This window comes from Halichoerus grypus, chromosome X (assembly GCF_964656455.1).
Source record: "Halichoerus grypus chromosome X, mHalGry1.hap1.1, whole genome shotgun sequence".
NCBI classification, from domain to species: domain Eukaryota; kingdom Metazoa; phylum Chordata; class Mammalia; order Carnivora; family Phocidae; genus Halichoerus; species Halichoerus grypus.
The window spans coordinates 41,655,738-41,680,017 of NC_135727.1; the positions used below are offsets into that span (position 1 = coordinate 41,655,738).

The 24,280-nt window shown below is 41.6% G+C and overlaps 1 protein-coding gene and 1 pseudogene across 1 annotated transcript in view; both read left to right on the forward strand.

Moving 5' to 3' along the window:
* The window catches only part of LOC118546020 (uncharacterized), a 98,433-nt gene extending 83,143 nt beyond the window's left edge, over positions 1-15,290 (forward strand). The window contains exon 4 of the mRNA XM_078063900.1: positions 15,084-15,290. Coding sequence (XP_077920026.1) covers positions 15,084-15,106 — 23 coding nt within the window. The 3' untranslated portion in view covers positions 15,107-15,290. The remainder of the gene's footprint in view (positions 1-15,083) is intronic.
* A 6,382-nt stretch (positions 15,291-21,672) lies between these two features.
* Positions 21,673-23,060, forward strand: LOC118534917 (CTD small phosphatase-like protein 2 pseudogene; annotated as a pseudogene).
* The last annotated feature ends 1,220 nt before the right edge of the window (positions 23,061-24,280 follow it).

Genomic DNA, 24,280 nt, shown 5'->3' on the forward strand with positions numbered 1-24,280 from the left:
GTCAGAAAGAATGAAGATGGTGACAGGTGGTAAAACAGGACTTTAGTATTCTCATGTTTGAAATTTTCACAAGGAGAATGACTACGATTCAGACATGTAACTCAGTGTTACTTTTTAGAAGTCTCTAAAGAGAAGAAAAACATACACAGAAAGCACACGTGGACAACAACAAAGTGAATATAGCAAAGTCTATACAAGAAATAGAATTTGTGACAAATAACTTTCAAAGTAACTTAGAGAGATATTCAAATGAAAGAAAGGAGTCATCATAAAATGTAAGTACATGACAGCATAATTTTGGAATCTATAAAACAAAGGAGGGTGGAACTACATGGAAAATAAACAAATCCAAATGGAAATTCTACAACTAGAAGGAACACTTACTGAGATGAAGAGTTAGAGTAGCACTTCTGGAATGGTGAAGTAAGGACCTCTGAAAATCTGTTCCTCCACATATGCAATGAGAACACTGGAACGAATTGTCAAAATCAACTTTTCAGAACTCTGGGAATTAATGAAAGGCTTCCAGTCATCCCAGGAATATTTATTCAAGAAAAATGGTCAGATCTTATCATGAACAATAAGCTTTGTGGTATTTTAAATTGGCCTATTCTGAACCCCTTGACCCCAGATCTGTGGTAAGCATCGAAAACCAACAGATCTGCAATTAATGTTACCGGTGAAACTGCAGCCTGGCACCTCGTGGAGAGGCAGAGAGATTTGGAGCTCCCTGACAATCCCATCCTCAAATAATTATCAATATTTGACCCGTCCAGCAGCTCTCTAAAAGTTCCATACTCGGACATGATTTCATTTATTCTCACTTAGAATCCATTTTGCCTAAACTGGCCTAGCCACAAGGCATCAGAAAAAAAAAAAAAAAAAATTCAACAGCAATTGATTATCACTGCAGCTTCCAAATGCAGTGTGACTAGTTGGGGCTAAAGAGAAGGGAGACAAACCATATGAGACTCTTGACTCTGGGAAACAAACGGAGGGTTGCAGAAAGGGAGGTGGGTGGGGGGATGGAGTAACTGGGTGATGGGCATTAAGGAGGGCATGTGATGTGATGAGCACTGGGTGTTATACACAACTAGTGAATCACTGAACATTACATCAAAAAAAAAAAAATGCTGTACTATACGTTGGCTAATTGAATTTAAATTAATAAAAAGAAGAAGCTATCCAAAAAATGAAAAAGGAAAAACTGGGGAAGGAAATGTCCATAGGATGCTTTGAAAAGTTCCAACATATAACTGAGATCTAGAAGGCCATGAGCATGTGTAGAAATGTGTGCATGCTCCAAAGATATCTGAGAAGACCTAGCCCTCACTTCTAGCTGACAATAAGGCTTTGTACATGCAGAATCTGAAGGGTTAGGCAGAATTGTAAACTGCCTACCTGAGCATTGAATTCAGCTCAAAACACAGACACAAAGCATCCTGATAAAAGCTGGAAGATTTATTGGTTCAAGGAATTTAATTCAATCTCTTTATGATCATTAGCTCATCAGTAAGCTATCGGAGAAGAGAATCCAGCGGCCACAGATGAAAAAGCATCCAGGTTTTAATGAATTATTTAGGTAAAGTCACTATACAATCAAACAATAACAACAATAACAACAAATTATAACAATGAATCTGGAGAGGGAGGCATAATCTGATTTATGGAGTTTCCACAATGTATCGTTTTAAAGGTCCAACTTATAAAAAAAAAAAAAAACCTACAAAATGCGCAAACAACCAAGAAAGTATGGTTCACGGAAAAAGAAAGAAATAGTCAACATAACCTGTTCCTGATGAAGCCTAGACATTGGATTTCCCAAAGACTTTAAATCGAATATTCTTTTAAATTTTATTTTGTTTTATTTTTTAAATTAAATAGTTTAAGCATAGTTGACACACAGTGCTACATTAGTTTCAGGTGAACAACATAGTGATTCAACTTCTTTTTCCTTATGTTATGCTCACCACAAGTGTAGCTACTGTCTGTCACCATACAGTGCTATTACAATACCTCTGACTATATTCCCTATTCTGTGCCTCTTATTCCCATGACTTATTCATTCCATAACTGGAAGCCCGCATCTTTCACTCCCCTTCACCCACTTTACCCATCTCCTCATCACCATTCCCTCTGGCAACCACCAATTTGTTCTCTTATGTGTCTGATTCTGCTTTTTGTTTATTTGTTTTGTTTCTTAGACTCCACATACAAGTGAAATCATATGGTAGTTGTCTTTCTCAGTCTGGCTTATTTCACTTAGCATAATACACTCTTGGTCCATCCATGCTGTCACAAATGGCACAATCTCATTCCTTTTTTACGGTTGCATATTCCTGTGTGTGTGTGTATGTGTGTGTGTGTGTGTATGGGTGTGTGTGTGTGTGTGTGTGTGTGTGTGACATTTTCCTTATCCATTTATCTGTCAATGGATCATTGGGTTTCTTCCATATCTTGGCTATTGTAAATAATGCTACAATAAACATAGGGGTGCATATAGCTTTCCGCATTAGTGTTTTCATTATTTGGGAGTAAATACCCATTAGTGGAATTACTGAATAATATGGTATTTCTATTTTTAATTCTTGGGGGGACCCTCCATACCGTTTTCCATACTGGCCACACCAGTTTGCATTCCCACCAATAGTGCAAGAGGGTTCTTTTTTCCTCCACATCCTCAGAAACACTTTTTATTGCTTGTCTTTTTAGTGTTTGCCATTCTGACAGGTGTAAGGTGATATCTCATTATGGTTTTGTAAATCAACTATTACAAACATGTTTAAATAATTAAAGGAAAGCACATCTACATAATTAAGGTTGAATGAGAAGACTATCTCACCAAATATAATATAGCAATAAAGAGACATTATTTTAAAAAATAGAAATTCTTGGGTTTCAAATATAGTAATTGAAATGAAAAATTCCCCCATTGGATCTCAATAGCAGATTTGAACTAACAAAAGAAAGAATCAGTGAATCTGAAGGTAGGTCAATTGAGATTATCCAGAGCAAGGAATAGAGAGAAAAAAGTTAAGAAGATTGAACAGAGTCAGAGGCCTATGGAACAAAAATCAAGCATATCAACATACACATAATGGGAGTCTCCGGAAAAGAGGAGACAGAGGAGGGGGCAGGAGGAGTATATGAAGAAATAATCACCAAAACTTCCCAAAATAGTTGAAAAGCATTAATCTACACATTCAAGAAATTCAATAGATCCAAGTAGGATAAAGTCAAAGAGAGATAATGCCTAGGCACAACATAATCACACTTTCAAAGCCCAACAGAAAAAGAAGACTTTGAAAGCAACAAGAGAAAAGCAACTCATTATGTTTAAGAGATCCTTATTTCTCATCAACAACCATGGAGACCCAAAGCCAGTAAGATGATGTTTCTCAGGGGTTGAAAGAAAAAGACTGCCAACGAGGAATTCTATATCTAAAAACTCTATCCTTCAAAATTGAAGAAAAATTAAGACCTTTACATATAAACAGAACCCTAGAGATTCTCTCTTTCCCACAAGCAAATTTATTTATTTTTTTTTATTTTTTTTTTTTTAATATTTTATTTATTTATTTGACAGAGAGAGAGATAGCGAGAGAGGGAACACAAGCAAGGGGAGTGGGAGAGGGAGAAGCAGGCTTCCTGCTGGGCAGGGAGCCCGATGTGGGGCTCGATCCCAGGACCCTGGGATCATGACCTGAGCCGAAGGCAGAGGCTTAACAACTGAGCCACCCAGGCGCCCCTCCCACAAGCAAATTTAAACTGAACTTTCAGGCTGAAATAAGAGAACACTAAACAAAAACTCTAATTTACATGAAGAGATAAAAAGCGCCAGCAAAGGTAACCAGATAAGTAAATATAAGGACAGTGCGTATGGATTTTTGTTTGTTTCTCTTTTCTTATCTGATTCAAGATATACAAAAAATAATTATAAAACTGCATCGGTGGGCTTATAATATGTACACACATAATTTGTATAACAATAATAAGCTTTAAGAAAGAAGGAGGAAATAGGATAATAGCTACAAAGCTTTTTGTTTACTATTGAAATTAAGTTGGTATTACTCTATCGATTAAGATAGAATGTCAAATGTAATCTCTAGGGCAACCATTAAGAAAATAACTCAAGAATTTAGTAAAATTGACAATAAGGCAATTACACTGTATAATAAAAATACCTGTTTAAACTTCAAAACGGGCAATATTAAATGAATAAATGAGCGAAAGATGTAAAGTATATGGAAAAGAAATAGCCAGATGGTAAACATATATCCTATCTTCTGTTTAATTACATTTAATGTAAATGGACTAAATCTTCCAATCAAAAGTCATATATCTGTACAATGGATTTAAAAACCGTTGTCCAATCATATGCTATCTACAAGGGACACACTTTTGATTCAAAGTAGATTGAAAGTAAAAAGATGGAAAAATATATACTATGGGAAGAATAACCAAAAATAATTTTTTTTTTTGGCTATCCTAATATCAGGTAAAATAGAGTTTAAGGCAAAAGAGAGTTACTGACCAAAGAAAGACAGTTGAGAATGATGAAAGGAACAATCCATAGGAAGGATGTAAATATATATAAAAATATGAATGCACCTAACAACAGAGTGCCTAAATACATGAAACAAGAACTGACACAACTGAAGGGAGAAGTGCACAATTCATCAATAGTTGGAGATTTCAACAGCCCACTTTTACAAATGAATAGAACAACTAGGCAGAAGATCGGCCAGAAATTAGGAGATTGAAACAACACTATAAATGAGTTGTATCTAACAGACACCTATAGAATACTCAGGAGCAGAATACACACTCTTCTCAATAGGACATGGAATATTCTGCAGGGCAGACCTTATATGGCCCATAAAATAAGCCTCAATAAACTTAAAAGGTTTAAATTTATACAAACGATGTTCTCTGAACAATATAATGCCAATACAGATGTTAAGAAAGTGAGGTTGAAGGGAGCGTAAAAATTCACATCCCTTTGTAGGGAAGGGGTGCACAGTGAGGCCAAGTTGTATGATAAAGGCAAATTGCAGAAGAGTCTGTACTGAAAATCTCATTTTTGAGGCAAGATGAAAACACAATGAAAGTGATAGAAACATGACATCATTTGTGTACACATAGTCATCCTCTATACCTGTCTCTACTAAGTTTGGTGGAACTTTCTGGGCACTCAAAAAGGCTGCACACATATAGTGGGTATCAAGTTGACTTATGGTGGAAGTGTGTGGTGCAGCTTTGGCTTTGACAGTTATCCCGTGTGTGTGTGTGTGTGTGTGTGTGTGTGTGTGTTGTGTACGTGTGTGTATATATATATCCATGTGTGTATATACACATCTTTATGTGTTTACATGTGTACATGTATTTGTATATATAAATCTGTATTTATCTGTGTGTGTATCCCTATATTTTTGTGTGTGTGTTTACGGACATTGAAAAATTAGAGAATAGTATTCATTTTTGTTTTAGTTTGTTCCCTACAGCTATCACTTCATGTAGTATGATTATAATAGCTGCTTTAATATCTTTGTTTTAAACTTCCAATACTTGTGTCGTCTTTGTATTTGCCCCTCTTGCTTGTATTTTCCCGTGGAATTTATTAACATTTCCTTGGTTTTTCATATACTAGTTAATTTTAAGAATATCTGGACATTTTAGTATTCTGTTTTTAGAGACTGTATCATGATATCCTATGGAAAATGTTTATATATATATATATAAATTTTTTTTTCTTGGTTTCCTTTCGTTTTAGGTTCAGGCCACAAATTTGTAAATTTTGTTGGCTTGTTGTTCCAGTCTCCGTTCACATTTCAAAGCCTTTGTGGTGCTATCCATATCTGGCTTATATATGCGCTAACAGCGAGGAATGTGGGATAATGACAGTGGCCTACTTATTTGATCAGATCATTTAATATTATTTTTAGGTTCAGATACATGCATGTGCAATTTGTACAGAGCCCAGATCTTTATGCACAATTTTATGTGGTCATTTTCAGGAACTCCATGATCTCAGCAAACTCATTGGTGAATTCTAGTGCTGCTTCACGCTACCTATACTGACTTTTTTGGCTAAAGTATCGCGGTTTAATTTCTCTCCTCTGCCTTGAAAGTTCTCTGATGGGTTTCACCCCAAAGCTAAATAGCAAAGGTACAGAACTAGAAAGAATAAGAAAAACAACAGCATCAATGGAAAACAAAAAGAGTGTTGCCGTGGGAGCTTTGTCTGTCCACACTGGGTATTTTAGTTTTCTAGGGCTGCCATCACAAAATGCCCCAGAGTGGGTGACGTAAACAACAGAAATTTATTTTCCCACAGTTCTCGAGGATAAAAGTCTGAGATCAAGTTGTCAGCAGGTTTGGTTTCTTCTGAGGGCTCGCTCCTTGGCTTGCAGATGGCTGCCTCCTCGCTGTGTCCTTACAGGATCTTTCCTCTGTGTGTACGCATTTCTGGTGTGTCTTCGTATGTCCAAATCATCTCTTCTTTTCTAAAAGGACACCAGTCAGATTGGGTTAGGACCCCACCTGTATGATCTCATCGGACTTTAATTACCTTTTAAAAGGTCCTGTCACCAAATACAGTCAAGTTTTGAGATAATGAGGCCTAGGGATTCCACATATGAATTTGGGGGTCTATAATTCAGTCCATTAGGGGTAAATCTCCATGACCTTTGATTTGGCAATGGATTCTTAGATAGGACAATAAAAGCACGAGGAAAAAAGGAAAAACAGATAAACTGGACTTTGCCAAGCTAAAAACCTTTTTGTGTCAAAGGGCATTAACAAGAAAGCAAAAACAACCTACAGAATGGGATAAAAATTTTGTGGCAAGCACGTATCTAATAATGTATCCAGAGTGCATAAAAAACACAACCCAACAACAAGTAGACAATCCAGTTTAAAAGTGGACATAAGATGTGAATACAAACATCTCCAGAAAAGATATACAAATATGCACTAAGGACAGGAAAATCAGCTCAACATCATTAGTCCTTAGGGAAATGCAAACAAAACCCCCATGCGATGCCGCAGCATACTCACAAGGGTGGGTGTAATAGAATTATTTTTAAATGAAAAATAAAACATATTGAGCAGAATGTGGAGAATTTGGGATCCTTGTGCATTACTGGTGGGTATGTAAAATGAATGCCGTCACTGTGGAAAAGAGTTTGACAGTTCCTCAAACAGTTAAATGCAGAATTACCGTATGACTGACTCAGCAATTCCACCCCCAAATTGAAAGCATTTGTTCAAACGAAAACTTGTATACAGATGTTCGTAGCAGTCCTAATCACCATAACCAAAAGGTGGAAACATCCCAAGTGTCCATCAACTGATGGACGGACAAACAAAAGTGGTATGTCCATACAGTGGAATATCATGCAGCCATAAAGAGGAATGAAGTACTGATACATGCAACACGATGGATGAACCTCAAAACCATTATGCTAAGTGAGAGAGGCCAGACACAAAAGGTCACATATGGTATGATTTCATTTGTATCAAATATAGGTAATATAGAATAAATGTAGAAGAGGTAAATTCATAGAGAAAGAGAGCAGATAAGTGGTTTCCAGAACCTGGAGTCACGGATGGCGAAACAGGGGAGAACTAATTAATGGGCATGGGGTTTCCTTTTGGAGTGATGGTGTATTTGGGGACTAGACAGAGGGGATACCTGGAGAGCACTATGAATGTACTAAAGGCCACTGACGTGTGCCCTCTAAAATGGTGAATTTTATCACAACAACAACAATAATAATAACAAACAGAATAAAGCTGCTGGTTGGCTTTACACTTTTACAAATAGACTGTGAACTAACTTCAACATCTGCTAAAATGCATCATTTAGGAAACCTTTATGTTCTTAATAGTGGGGCTCAAATTATAGTAATACTTGGGAATCCCACTAAATTTTAAAAGGAAGCCCCGGCGATCTTAGGGGAGCTAATGAATATAAAATAGAGGACAGAGAGGTTTTCCTTGCCTTACACATTGGAAGTATTGCCTTGCCTCAATTCCCCATGGTCATGGCACCCATTGTCCTAAAGTATCCTGCAGTGGGCATAGGCACTCAGACACAATGGTTAATAAAGTTACATTCAGTCCTTGCCATTTATAAATGGGCTTGACAAAATGGGCCCCAATGGACTGTCCCCACTGAAAACATTGATTATGGGCTAAGGAAAAATAAAACAGGGCCTATAAAGATTGAAATCCATTATGTAAGTTCTATGTAGACAAGGAATGATTTTCCCCACTGCTTCTGCATTTGACCTTCTCCAGTTTTGCCTGTTCTTAGACTAGGAAAGAATGAATGATGCCTCAGGGTGGGTTACCACAGCCTTGGTACCTCAGGGCCTGGTCTCACACATTAAGGCCCCCATACCCAATGTTCTTGAAGTTATGGACTCCATCCAATTAGCAACTGGTAAAGGCTTTGCTATTATAAACTTGGCTGATGTGTTCTGTTCAGTGCCTGTATATCAACAGCGCCTCAGTTGCAGGGTGCCTTCACTTCTGAAAGGACACAATGCACATTTACCTGGCTACACAACGGGGTACCTCAAGGGCCCTGCCATCGTACACAGTCTTTGCAGGCAAGATTGTAACTGCATCCACATTTGTCTAGGATCCCAGGTATGACATTACATGGATGACCTCTTCCTCCAAGGATAGGCATTCGAAACCCTCAGGACATGCAAATACTCACAAAGGGGCTTACAAAAGGGGGACAGGCAATTGTCCCACACATAGGGCAAGACCATGCCACCTTGGTTAAATTCCTGAAAATTATTTGCTAAACCAAGGGCTGCTTCATCCCTGACACCATCAAGAACCAGCTATTGACCCTCTTGGCACTCACAACGCTGAAACAAACCCAGCATCTTTTAGGCCTTTGGTGGGTCCAGTGGGAAATTCCTCATTTGCCAGTGTTGGCTGAGCCCATTGATGCTGCTGTTTAAAAACTGGCCTGCCTTGAAAGGGCCCCCTACAACAAAAGGCTCTAGAATCTGTCCAAATTACAAAACAGCAGGCACTCCTGTTAGGGCCTACCAGAGAGTCCTTCAGTGTAGATGCTTTAGCAACCTCCTCTCATGCCTCCTGGGATCTCAGGACCTCCCGTGATCACCATAAGTTGCTAATGGGACTCTGGTATAAGTAACAGCCCTCTTCGGCCCCATGACATAAGGCATGAGAGCAGCAATTGCTGGCTGCCTACTGATCTCTCCTGGCTTTAGAAGTGCTCATGGGCCCCAGGCCTGTGACACTCAGTAGCCAGTTGCCCATTAGGCCTTGGCTTAGGTAGCAGCACCCCCGCAAGTTTAGGAAAGCCACCAAGGCAAGGCCTCCTTGTTACAGATGGAGGCAAACCTGGGCCCCCTAGTATATCCCACTTGCAGGAGGGCTTGGCCTTCTCCATTGTCACTCCTTTGCCAGATGCCATGGTACTGGAGGATGACATCCCTCTCTCGAGACCCCTTGGCTAACACGGGAGCCCCTTGGGATCACCTGAGGGAAGAGTAATGGGTGTTCCTCCACTTTATGACCGGAATTGTCACCATCACTCTGGTCAACTGTGATGGAGCTCTCAGCCCTTAACCAGGACATCTCTAATATAAGATGGGACCCAAGGGTCAGCACAACTGACTGAACCTCAGGCAGTTACCTTAGCGCTGGATGTGCTGGCCAGCAGTCAGCTCAGTCTGCACATTTTTAAAGACTATCAGGTCACTGGCATTGGTCTGGCTGTCTGATAGGGCCAGTGGCAGCAACGACAATTCCTTGTCCAATATTGTCCCGTTTGGGATAAAGAACTCCGGGAATCTCTTGCCCCACAGGCTCCCAAAATATAAATCAAGGTGACACGTAACTCTACATATACGAAAGCCACAATACAAGGCCTCGCCTAAGACACGCCTTATCTGCTTGGGAGTTCCAGACGTTACTGGTAGTGACCGAGGCATTCACTTCACTTTTCAGGATACACAATGCTGAGCTCATGAACAAGCATCCAAGGGACCGTTCCCTTCCCTATCCGGCCTCAGGCTGCAGGACTCATAGAGTGCCACAATGGCTTAACTTCCATGACTTCAAATTCAGTGAAATAGAAGTGGCCCGTTTTGGTCATCAGTCACACGTCAGGGATGAATTGTAACAAAGTGTCAACTCCATTCTTTGGTGTTTGACTGCTGAGGGCTTTTAAACCTCAGGCCTCCCTCAACCCCAGTGCCCCACATATGGGCGAGCTCATAAAAACACCCATGTGTTCTCTCCCTTGGTGCAGTGGGATGGGTGGGGTTCAAACTACACAAGCCCCTGCCAGCACATGGAAACTCTCATGTTGCCCCCACCCACTAAGCACAAAAAAACTCCCAAACCAGTCTCCTTTCCTGTCCCTCTCAAGCCTGTTTTTGGAGCTGCCTGGGAAGTCTGCCCTGCTCTCCTCCCCCGCCGCCCCCCCCCCCCGCCCGACAAAAGCCACATTATGTAAGTAAGTAATACACTTTTCATATTCTCTTGGTCGTGTGTGTGGTGCTGCCAGTCTTGACATTTGAACCAAATTTTGGGTAGGGGTCCATATTGTCTCAGAGTGGCTGCAACAGCTCTTCTCATGCTTATTCTAGTAGCACACTTGTGGAAGGTGTGCTTCCCATCCCTGAAACTTTAGTGTTTGTCAGATCCAAAGAGAGTGTGTGTCCAGTAAGAGACATAGCTCATGTTGTATTGAACTTGAAGTTACAGCTAGTACCCGGTCTTGCTTCTGTGCCCAGTGATAACAGCAAACGGAATTAGTAAAACAAAACAACAGCTGTTGATTGCTTCTTAGTCTTAAGAATCTTTACCCATGAGGTCTTGGCTAAGTGGGGCTGAATACAACAAAAAGTCTTGGACTCTTGACTGAGAAATTGTTCTAGGAAGCCTGTTCTTTCAATGTCTGCCGTGCTGCCCTTACAAAATGCCATAGACTGTGTGGCTTACAAAACAGACACTTATTTCGCATGGTTCTGGAGGCTGGCAAGTCCAAGGTCGGGGGGGTGCTAGCTGATCAGGTTCTTCGTGAGAGCCCTCATCCTGGCCTGCAGACAGCTGCCTTCTTTCTGTGTCTTCACAAAAGCGGTCGGGGGTGAGGGTGGGGTGGGGAGATGGGGAGTAAGCTCTCTAATCTCTTCTGATAAAGGCACCAATCCCAATTTGTGGAACTCACTGCCATGGACCCATCAAAGCCTAATTACCTACCAAAGACCCCATCTCCAAATACCATCACACTGGGGGTAAGGGTTTCAGTGTATGGATCTGGGCGGGGCACACAATTCAGTCCATAGTATGTGCTTAGCCCAGTCCTTTCTTTAAAAGAAGTAGCTCTCTTTCTTGATTCATTCTTTGGAGGCTTGAAGTGAATTGGGGCACATTCATGAATCACCTTCCACCTCCTATTTTAAAACTTCTTCCATTCTCTGTTCTCCCTGCATCCATTTCAACTTTGTATGTTCCTTCTCTAAGGAGCTTGAGTACATTAAAACATCCCAATTCCCTTTCTCGCTTACAGGAGGTCTTTCACCATTGCTGCTATTTCATCTGCACACCTTGTTTTTTTCTTAAGTAACTGTGTCTCTACTGGCATGAACCACCCTGAGGTAGAAATTGGGGAAGAAAACACAGTTTGCATGCCCAAGGTGCCACCATACAGGGACACTATAGTTTTGCTTGCAATCATAGAATTAAGAGGAAGGTACTTGTGTGGGATTAAGGGGTAACCCAGGATACTAAAGCCTTGAGGGAGACAGGAGGCTTTGATCACTCATTAGACGACACGCATGTCAATCATTGCTTCTCAGCAAATGAGCTTAGAGCTCATGGTGGAGGAAGTGGCCCTTTGTTGACCCTGCCAAGTTCCACCTCCTGTCACCAGCCCAACGGAATCTTTCCAGCCTTGTCCACTGCCACCTCAGGCGCAGTCTTTGTTGGCCGCTCCTTGGGCTGCCCGTCTGCGCTTCCTGTCGCGGGGCTTCCCCGGGCACCTTCACAGACTGTTGTACCCTCTGAAGCCATCTTCTCTGCCACCCCCACCGCCTCCCGACGGGCCCTGCTGCCAACAGCCTCCCCTCAGGGGCAGTCACTTCAGCGGCCGCCATCTTCACGGCAGTTGTCGCTGCAGCCCGATCAAAGCTCCAGCTGAGGCACTGACTGGCGAGTCCCTCCTGCCATGTCTGCCACAGAGGAGCAAAGTCTGATTCCAGGTGGCCAGGACCCCAGACCCCTTGGGGTCCCGGTGTCCTCCTCAGAAGGGGTGGATGGAGTCGAGGAGGGCGCAGCCTTCCTGGCTCCTGAAGGGGTTTCCAGAGCCCGTCCTGAGGAGGAGGGTGGGCAGGATGCTGCCCAGGCCACAGAAAAGAGCTGGGATGTAAAGCTCCTAGGAAAGGAGGAGGAGGGGGACGAGGAGGAGGAGGGGGTGGAGGACGACGAAGAGGAGGAGGAAGAGGAGGAAGAGGAGCTCGAGTTTGAGTTCGGGGACGAGGAAGACTATGAGTACCAGTCGCCAGAGTTCGAGTTTGAGTTTGGGAACCAGGACGAGTCTGAGTATGAGTCGGAAGAGGAGGACGAGAATGAGGAGGAAGAGGAAGAGAGTGAAGAGGAGGAAGACAATGGCCAAGAGCCCGCAGAAGTCCCAGAAGTCGCCGCGGCTGCTCCTGAGACCCCCATGGCTCGGTTTCGTTCCCTCGTCAGGGCTCTGGTCCGTTCCCTTCTACACCGTATCCATGATAACGACCATGTCCCGGTCCGGCCCCACGCAGGCCGCGTGGTGGTCAGGCGCCCCTCCCGGGAGCCCGAGGACCCTGGAGAGGGACCAGCGCCTCCAGAGGTGGAAGACCCAGCAGAAGGACCAGCACCCCAGGATCAGGAGCACCCGAGAGAGGAAGCAGCGGTCTGGGTGGGCGAGTACCAGGCGGAGGGCACCCCGCCCTGGGGGCCGCAGGAACCAACAGAGGAGGCTGCATCCCAAAAGGCAGAGGAACCTACAGCAGAGGCCCAGGTCAAAGAGGGCGAGGCCCTGGGCGATGCCTTCGAGTCCTGGGAGGCTGGGGCCTGTGCCCCCGACAAGGTCCAGGTTGGCGAGTGGCCGTCAAGTCCTCAGGCCCTTGCAGCCCCTGTTGGGGCACCCAGCTCAAAGGCAGGCGGTGCTCAGCACTTGCCTTTAGCGGTTAAGCTGAGGGTCAAAGCTCTCAAAAACCTCCAGGCCCAATATGCACAAGTAGAAGCTCAATTCTACAGAGATTTTCACGATCTAGAGAAAAAGTATGCCACCTTCTACCAACCTCTGTTTGATAAGAGATCTGAGATCGTCAATGCAATCCACGAGCCCACAGAAGGTGAATGTCAGTGGCAAGTAGGTGTCCAGGAAGGCGCGTGGGGGGAAATGGAAAGAGAGCCTGTGGGAAAAGGGCAAACAAACGGCATACCTCACTTTTGGTTGACGGCTTTTAAAAATGTGAAGATCCTTGGGAGGATGATCCGAAAAAGTGATGAACTTGTACTGGAGCACTTGAAAGATGTAAAAATTAAATTTTCAGGGTTGGAGGAACCAATGAGCTTCACCATAGAATTCATCTTCAAGTCAAACGAATACTTTTTCAACGAAGTCCTGACGAAAACATACCAAATGCGATCAGACCCAGATGATTCTGATCCCTTCTTCTCCAAAGGGCCAGAAATTATCAGCAGCACAGGGTGTGAGATCTACTGGAAAGAGGGGGAAAATGTCACCGTGAAAACGAGCAAGCTGCAGAAACGTGAGGGCCGCGGAAGCGTCCTATCCACCACTAGGAAGATGCCCAGCTATTCTTTCTTCACCTACTTCTATCCTCCTGATTCTTCTGAGGGCAGAGTACTCGATGTCGCCACCGATTATAAATTGGGCTATTTTTTCCGTGAAGTCCTGGTCCCGAAGTCCGTATTATTCTTCACTAATGAAGCCAGTGAATGTAAGTATGAAAGCTCTGATGATGAGGCCCGAGAAGCTGGAGGTGAGGAAAAGAAAGTAGAAGTGATCAGAAATGAAGAACCTGAAAAAGGGCCTGAAAAAGATCTGGACCCAGAAGAGAGCGTTTCCTGAGAACCCAGGTATCTGTGTGTAGCTTTGTGTATCATCCAGCCATGCCTGACATAAAATCAATTATGCTTCTAAATTTTCTAAATGAGGTAAATAACAAAATCAATGTCAAAAATTTAGTTCTGTGAGCCAGTTTAATGTTAATTTTGTATATTGGTATAGAATGCAGCGTATTCTGAGATGTACTTCATTCACAGTTTCAAGTCCTTTCAGTTGTAGCTGTAAGTCTTCAACAGGTGGGAAATGTGTCAGCCCTGGTAGCAGAGACCAATGTTTGTTTAGAACACAGTTACCAGAACAGCCAGCTAAAGGAACTTAAATGAACACTAGCTGGGCTTTCATCATATAGCCACAGAAATATGGTCTCTTATACTAAGTGGGAGAGAATTCCTTTGAGAATGTGACTAACACAGGTATGGTAAGGATTTTATTTAGGATCACATTTAATGATTGATGCCTAACCATTGGTTCAGTTGTAAATGTTTGTATTTCAGGGGGCAGTGAAAAGAAAAAAACAATAGTCAGGGTAAGATTATTGTTTATCACTGGATTGGTAATTAACTCAATCTATAGCCAACATATTTTGTTTTCTTTAACTTTCTTCTTTACAGATATTGGAACCTGGGGTCTGGGAGGTAAAGGAGCGTTGCTTATGGATAGAGCACAGATTATTAAAATCAAAGAAATGCCTAAATACCAGGATGTTGCCTCACAACAAAACAAACTAACCTTTTTGGTTTGGCAAATAGCTGTTGAGTTTGGTGTGTCACAGAATTGAGGACATCAGATTACGCAAAAGCACCCTTTTACCCAGGGGTCTGGGTTACAAGAGGGATACATGATTTCTCCTTTTAACTCAAACATAGATAGGATTGCCTATTCTTAGACTTAGAAAGTCACTGTTGCATTTTAATCAAGTTCACTTGTTAATTGTCTCTTATTTCACCTACAGTTCGGAGGCATAGAAAGACGTGAACGAAGAAAGCCACAATGAATTTGTTCTTCAAGGAATGGAAATTTTCTGATATTTATTTGTCTTTCAAAATTTTATCACCACTGGTTTTGTTCCAATTTCATCATATATTTGAGAGATATGACAGTATTTTGAAGTTGAAAATAAAAGTTTGTTTAAAATGAATAAGCTGCTGATTTTTTAGATATATTACAATGAATTTAATCTATCTTTGTATCTTTTTGTTTTGGCCCACCTATTATTGAAAGGAATCACTTTCAACCATTTGGTAAGCCTGTTTTAGGTTCTTTTATTCATCCTCCAATTCATTAAAAACTTATAAACAATTTGTATAAAGAAGGATGAAGTTGTCCCTACTGCATTCTTTTGAAGTACCTGACGAATGACCTAGCTTACCTGGAGACCAGATGGTGCTGGTTTGTACTGGGCTGATATGCACCAGAAGCATCAGCATCACCTGGGAACTTGTTAGAAATGCAAATCCTCAAGGCCTCACTCCATACCTTCTGAATTGGTAATTCTGGTGCTGGGCCAGCAGTCATAGTTTAGAAGTCCCCCCCAGGTGATTCTGAATCTCAATAAAGTTTGAGAACCATTCATTTCAAGCAAGGAATGAGGGGAAACCAAGCTTCATCCTTGGTAGGAGCCGCATTAATTTAGTGATGCGTCACTGTTTCAGGTAGACAGTAAGGTCTGAGCTGGGCATGAGAATGGAATTCTCCAAGGCCTGGGACACAGAGAAAGACCTCCTAGAAGGACAAACTTTGGGTAGTAGCAGTGCAAAATACTGGATAAGGGAACAAGCTCATTCCAGAAGAAACAAACACTGACACAATGTATATGAGTTTTCAAACCATGCAAAACAAATATACATTGATTATGGATACATATATACGTAATAAAAAGTAAGCGTTGGAAATGCATGCATATGTAGCATGCAGAAAGGCCTATAATGCAATGATAAAGAGCTTTTTTAGGAAAATCATTATGTCTTATGTAGAGGGATAGTGGAGAATTCAATTGGGGAGGGGCTGTCTTAATTTTCTACTTCTGTCATAACAAATTACACAGAGCAGGTGGCTTAAAACAGAACTTCATACCCTCACACTCTGGGGGCTGAATCTGGCAGTTCTCTAGTTCTGGAGTTCTGATTTCAGGTGAAATCAGGTTGAGGATACAGCCACATTTCCTTTGAAGGTCCAGGAGAGAATATTCCTTGCCTCTTCCAGATTCTGGTGACTCCTGAAATTCCTCCGCTTGTGGCAGCACAACTCCAATATCTGCCTCCATTTTTGCATGGCCTTTCCTGTGTGTCTGTGACTCAATTCTCCCTCTCCTTTCCTTTGCGCTCACATTAGTCATTGGGTTTAGGCTCACCCTAAATCCAGGATGATTTCATCTTGTGTCCCTTCGTCTAGTTACATTCGCAAAACCTGGTTTCTAAATAAAGTCAGATTTACGGGGACCAGATATTAGGACTTGGGAATTTCTTTTTGGAAGATGCAGCTTAACGTACTACAGGTACACAGTGGGCATCAGTTGTATTTGTAATGTTGTATTTCTTGAGTAGGGTGGTGGGTAAATGGATGTAGTAGTGTCTATACCATAGACTGCGTAGGTCTGAAATATTTCCTAATAAAAATGACAACGAATTAAGAGGAAAGGCAGAAAACGGGCCTAAAATCTGGAAGCTGTTTAAGGAAAATGAAGTCTTAGTTTACCAGAGTAGAGGATCAGAGGAAGGCCAGAAGTTTGATGGTAGAAGATCCTGTTTCTACATTTAGGTTAGGCTGCCTAGGTGCTTGTATTTGGCATCAATACCTCTTTCTTTCATATTCTGTGGTAGCACTCTCATGTTCTAACTAATATTAAAATTATATATGTGTGTGTGTGTGTGTGTGTGTGTGTGTGTGTGTGTGTATCTACTGCTCCACCCCTTCGGAAACTGTACGGATTGTGAGATTCTGAATAATTGCAACCTTAGAAGTTTAATTTATCCTTCCTTCCCCAGATATCAAGCACTCTGTTCTCCCCCTTCTTAGGTGCTCAATTAATGTTTATAAAGTGAAAAAAATGTAACGCATCCTCAACTTTTTCTTTTCACCAATGTTAGCATTTTAAAGATTTTATTTGAGAGAGAGGGAAATCACAGAGGGAGAGTGAGAAGGAGAAGCAGACTCCCAGCTGAGCAGAGAGCCCGACGTGGAGCTCGATCCCAGGACCCTGAGATCATGACCTGAGCTGTGGGCAGACGCTTCACCGACTGAGCCACCCAGGCGCCCCACCAGTGTTGGCATTTTAAAATGTATTATCACAGAGGTGCCTGGGTGGTTCAGTCAGTTAAGCATCTAACTCGATTTCAGCTCAGGTCATGATCTCAGGGTTGTGAGTTCAAGCCCCGCATCGACCTCTGCACTTGGCAGGGAGTCTGCTTGGGACTCTTTCTCTCCCTCTGCTCCTTCCCCCTTCTCTCTAAAATAAATAAATAAGTCTTTAAAAAATAAATAAAATGTATTATCACATAGTAATTCTTTTATGACCAGAACTACATAGTGAGACAAGGGACAGGGCCCTTCATCAGCATTATTTAAATGGAAAGGGCAGGGTAAATTGAGAACCGTCCATGAGTGTGATTTGAAGGCCCTCAATTTGTGTCTGATTAGTTAATTCATGCTGTACCAGTTATTAAATACAGCATTTTTCTTAGACCCTATCAAGAGAGGCCCATCTCCTGAACTTCATGCTTCGAAGACTCTCTTTGGTTCTCTTCCTGATATATTCTTCCCACGGGGCCAAAAGCCCAGTCTTGGGGCCAAAGGAATATATGTACACTCTGTGTCTTAGCCCCCTCGATATCATCCTCGAGATACCTGGGACACCTGAACTCTTCATCCAAATGGACCCAAGCCTGCTTCCAGCACCACCGTGCCCTTCACTGGGGCTGTCTGTTTGAGGACTAACTGCACTGTTGGAGTATGTACTTCTAGGTGGCTATGGGGAGGGGGCGTGGCTGTACATGAGGAACAGTTAATGAGTTGCTGGGTTCTCCACATACACACGGATGAGTCCTCAAAGGCGGGGCATAAAACTCAGGGTGGGAAGAGAAGGCAGACTGGCTAATGCCTGAGGCCTAGTCTAGGGCAATGGGCCTGGAGGGTTGGTGGTAGTCTTCCCACACTGAAGGCTCAAAAGGTAGAGCAGTCTATGAATTCAAAACCCAAACCGGACCTTTCAGGCCGTTACGAAGTTATATTTGCCAAGCCGTATTTTTACAATTTATTGGTTGACTTAAACATTTCAAATAATTAGGAATATGGCATGTAGAACCCCATTTGAAGTTTTGCCCCCAACTTTGCAAATTTTATAAATGTTATAGGTGGTTCATGTTAAACATTTGGTTTATTTTTTTTTTAATTTTTTAAATTTTATTTTTATTACATTATGTTAGTCACCATATGATACATCATTACTTTTTGATGTAGTGTTCCATGATTTATTGTTTGTGTATAACACCCAGTGCTCCATGCAGTACGTGCCCTCCTTAATACCCATCACCGGGGTAACCCATCCCCCCACCCCCCCTCCCCTCTAAAACGCTCAGTTTGTTTCTCAGAGTCCATAGTCTCTCATGGTTCGTCTCCCCCTCCGATTCCCCTCCCATTCATTTTTCCCTTCCTTCTCCTAATGTCTTCCATTCTATTCCTTATGTTCCACAAATAAGTGAAACCATATGATAATTGACTTTCTCTGCTTGACTTATTTCACTTAACATAATCTCCTCCAGTCCCATCCATGTTGATGTAAAAGTTGGGTATTCATCTTTTCTGATAGCTGAGTAATATTCCATTGTATATGTGGACCACATCTTCTTTATCCATTCATCTGTTGAAGGGCATCTCGGCTCTTTCCACAGTTTGGCTATTGCAGACATTGCTGCTAAGAACACTGGGGTGCAACATTCGGTTTACTTTTACCTCATGAGCCATCAGGTCCTCTCTCTGGTGTTTTGTGCTGCTTCAAATGACTAGGTCAGAGGAAACAGGGTCTTCATTGTGCACTTGTCCCACTACCTCTGTCCTAATTGTGGTGTTTTTCATTTGAGTTCCCTTAAAATACAGGGAAGTATGACAAATACTTAAAACATACAGCTCAAGAAACGGGCCATACCCATGCTTAACAAACGGACTGCATGCGTTCTCTGCTGCCATTTGGTGGCTATCACTGGCATCTAATCGACGTAATGTATTCCACTGATGGAGTGCCACCCCTATGTGAGTGGGAGATTCTAGCCCCATAATGATAGTTCTTGAGTCCAAGATCCTCCACGTTTTTGAATAATTGGGACACTTACACCCAGACAATGTGTTGCTATTCATGGTGAAGGAGATCTAAGAGTGCACTAATGGACATGGCATTCAGTGGCCACTTCATGACCCTTTTCATGCTCATGCTCTTGGCATTTTGATGTGGAATGGGCTTTTAAAGAGGTGACTAATAAAGATTGCCAGAAGTTCCACTTCTGGCATGATAACTTGAGGAGCTCTATGAATCTGGTCCCCAGTGAAACTGAAAAAATTGGTTTTTTAAAAATCAAACTATCTAAATTATCTGTAAATGGTCCTGAGGGCATATAACAAGTAAAGAAACATTTATTCAAGAATATCTAGGAAAATTTAGTAAGGACGGTGAGAGTCTGGTATTTGAGCAAAGACCTATACCCTCCCTTCCCCTGCTAAGTCAGCAAGACAGAAACTCCACTCCAGATTGGTACAACCAAGAAAACAGGGTCCCTTCTCCCCACAACGCACCCAGAGTGATCTTTCCAGAAAAGGCAGAGCACCAGTGTTTCTCAAATTTTCCCAAGCTACCTGTTGCTGAGTCTAAGTCTAGGTGAGTACAGTCCAGACATGGAGGCTCCCATCTTCCGTGCAGTCTGCACTCATAGGATTACCTTGGATGCAGCACTGTTGAAAATATTGGGACCCCAATTTGGTAAGAGATTCCATCTTGGGTAAGGTAAGCCAAGAAGACCTGAAACTACTGTCGCCTTCCACTGAAGGCCCAGATCCTAAAGCACGAGTGTCACTCATTTAAAAGTTCACCATTCCTAGCTCCACACCTATAGCTCAGAGATTTCCTCCCAACAGAAGAAGCAGGCCATTAAACAGAGGGCTCTGCCTCTCTTCCCAAGGAAAGTGAATCATTTTTGCAACAGACTATGAAGAAGTTGAAGCCTATGGCCCTCTTAAAATTAATGGAGTTTGTGGTTAAGAGCAATTAAGATGAAATTGGTAGAATTATTCAAACTAAAAGTTAAACTGTGGGAAAGCTAGTTGACCAGAGAGAACCAGGGAAACAGACAGCCAAGAAGAGTGCTACTGGGGTGAGAACAAATCTGAAACACTGACTTTAAAACTATCCCACCAAAGGAACCCAATTTTAATCGGATCAGTCTATTGAGCAATTTATGCCCTGCCCAGCAATTGGTGAAGATTACCAGCTGGTCAGGGAAAGAGACAATCAAAGGGAGCCTTGCAAAAACAAACAAACAAACAAAACAACAACAACAACAACAATAACAACAGTCATCCTAGGGTAATTGCAAGCATATCAAAACCTGTGCTTGGTCCCCTGATGAAGAAAATCAGAGGTTTCATGCTTTGAGGGAGGGGGGAATAGACTTTGCCAAAACAATCCAACCAGTCATTAAACAAATAAAAAAGCAAAGAAAAATAACAAGCACCAGAGGGGGAACCAGTAGAAGACTGGCTACAACATATTACCTCAAATGTGCAGTTTCCCACAAAAAAATTAAGAGACATGTAAAGAAACAGGGAAGTCTGCTCCCAGTTTTGATTTACTCCACTTCACTGGTGAGAAAGGGATGCTCCACCCTAAATAGTATGGGATGGCCAAACGCACAATGCCTGACACCAGACAGATGAAATAAAACTGAAGTTTATTAATCAATTATACAGTTCCAAAGGAAATCATGGCAGTCCAAGCAAGACCACATGACAGTTGTTCTTGGAAACAGAGTTAATTAGCAGGGGCTGAGGAAGGCAGGCTTTGTAGAAACAAAAGCTTGAGGTAACCCTTAATTTTATGGGAGGATGTGATTGGTTTGAATAGTTTTGCAGTCTGGCAAGGAAGGGAAAACTATTAGGCTGAGGATTGGTGAAGTGTAGCTGGTCTGGCTCTTAGAAGAGCTAGCTAGCTAGACAGGACTTCCCGCTGGCTGGGGGGCATATTGGGCAACAGCATAGGAACACATAGCTAGGCTTTTGAGGCCACATGTTAAGGGAGCGCATAAATTTTTAAGCCTTCCGACATAGGCCCATACCATGGGGAGAAAATACTGGTCAAAAGGAAATACCTGGCTTTCCCTGTGGGTCCTGTTTGTGCAGAACCACAGGTCAGTAAGTGAGAAATTGTGAATGGCTGAAGATGGTTCTATTGTTGCTGAGGCTAAGCAGGAAAGACAGCTTACATTGAGCAGTCAGGACCATCACTGGAGCCTGGGGATATATTTCTGGCATCACAGTTTTACAGGAAGCACCCATAAAAGATGAGGCCAAGTGCAAGGAAAGCTTCCTAGCAATCAAACCAAATCCAAGCACAATGTCTTGCCAGAGCAACAAGGAAATATTCAGATTTTATGAAAGTCTGCCTTCAGGAGGAGAAAATCCACCATAGAATGAAACTGGATGGTTGACATCAATTTATCAAAACATTATAGGTAGCATAAGCACAAGAGAGAAAAATCCATTGAAACAAAGTAGAATTGGACTTGACATGGATAATAATTTGACCACATCAACACCAAGAGCAGGAGAAAAGGCTAACAAGCATCTCAAAACCTGGTGGTTATGAAACGACAAATCAGCATGTAAAGCAAAATGGAAAATAGAACATAATCCTTCCTCTGGCAATCTCTGATGGACTATATTATTGGGTCCGTATTTTCTCATGTCTTCCACTTTTTTTTTTTTTTTTTTTTTTTTTTTTTACATTGAATAACTGACACATCAGAATCAGATTCTCTAGGACAGGCTGCACAACTGAAGAGATGGTAAAACCACTTGATATGGAACAAGTGGGTAAGACCGCTTCTGGTAGTACTCAATCAACTAATGGAGCAATTAAGTCAAATCAAGCTGTTCAAGTGAGGCTATCGATGATGGTTTAGAAGAAGCAGAAGAAACAGTTCTTTGGGATATCTCACCCTTTAAGCCCCAGTAACTCTAGATAGCAGTTATTCATCAGCTCATGCAGAGGCCACCTATGAGTCAGACTGGAAAGTATTTGACCTTTATTATGTCATGCAATATGTTCTGCTACTAAAAGAAGAACAACCTAATAGGAAATCTGCTTTTCTACTGAAAAAAAGAAGCACCCCAGAATTCTGCCTACTTTTGGACGTGTATAAAAACTGCATGCACAGTAGTCTAAAAGAGCTAGAAGATGCAGTCATTTCTAAGATATCATTGATCAGATTTCGGTTAGATTAAGACGATGCCTCCAGGAATCCTGGAAACCAGTATCTCAGATTATAAGATTGTTCTTTTTAATATTCCTAAGACAGCGATGACATCTAAATGTGTTAGACCCTAAAAGGCAACTGATCAGGCACTGGCCTTTCTGTGAACATTGTGTTCATTTACAAGGAACATATACAAAGGACTTATCCTTGGAAGACATCTTTCAAAAACTGTAACAGTTGACAAACCACCACAAGGCTTTACATATCAGTTTTTTTTTTTTTAATGGAATCGTTATAGAAAGCTGGTTTGTAGGTTAAAATCTCAGTGTACTCCTAAAAGTGATTCCATTTCTGTAGAAGCCTGTAATCTTGGAGATTTTCAACCTCATATCAGAGGAAAATTTTGCTTGCATGATTTGCTGTTTCCAGATTAAATACAAAGACTTGCCAAATTAATTAAGGGAGAGAGAATACAGGGCCTTTTTGGACTAAGGCAAAACATTGTTATTACTATTGAAATTGTTCATTTTGTAGCCATCTTGCTTTTCCTAATTGTGGTGGTCAGTGATAATCAATGGTTACAGAAAGAGACTTTATTTCACATTGAATACAAAGAGTAGGTAGGCTGAAACAAAAAAGTCCTTGAAATCATGCAACAATTTTTTTAATGTATGGAACATCTCTAGCTTACATAGAATTATGTTTCTGCCACAAGTGCTTTTGACCTGTAGTCACACAGGATTTTATAATAAAAAATGATGAAAATAGATTTGTGTTTCTTTCTCTGTTTGTTGTTCTAAGTGGATTTAAAGCCACTTTTCTGTTACTTTAAGATTCTCATTTTAATAGAAATTTCCAGTTACAGTTTCACTTTTCCTGTTGGGGTTTATAACTGTTTTTTACATTTACTGACCTGTATTAGGTTAGAATTCCATTATGCGTTTTAGCTGAGGTACTTCATAGCTTTTTTAAAATGGTCAATTTTGGTTTTTAGAATACACTTGAATGCCATTTGCCTATTGTTCTACCTGTATAATGCATATTTGTTTGAAGCCACTTCATAGCTTTTTTTTTTTTTTTTTTTTTATTTATTTTTTTTATTTATTTGACAGAGAGAGAGACAGCGAGAGCAGGAACACAAGCATGGGGAGTGGGAGAGGGAGAAGCAGGCTTCCCGCCGAGCAGGGAGCCCGATGTGGGACTCGATCCCGGGACCCCGGGATCATGACCTGAGCCGAAGGCAGACGCTTAACGACTGAGCCACCCAGGCGCCCTACTTCATAGCTTTTTTAAAAATAGTCAATTTTTAGTTTTTTGCCATACACTTGAATGCCATTTTCCTACTTTTCTGCTTGCATATTGCATATTTGCTAAAAAACAATCTCTACTTTCAATCCATATAAGTTCCATTTAGAAAGGTGCTCATTTGCACTTTGTTACTAAAATATTTTACTGTAGGCAAAATCTTCTCAGAAGTGTAGAGAATGAGTAGATAAAAATATATGAATAATACTCAAAAGATTTAAACCATTGTGATGACATATATCCCAAATGGTAATATGGGCACACAGATTTAATGGATAAAGGTACACCTCAGATATCACTGTGCTCAGGAATCCTTAAGGAGAATGAGTTTGGCCACCTTTTGCGTTTAATTTGGTTACTGTTCCCTTTAGTTTTCTCCAGGAATGAA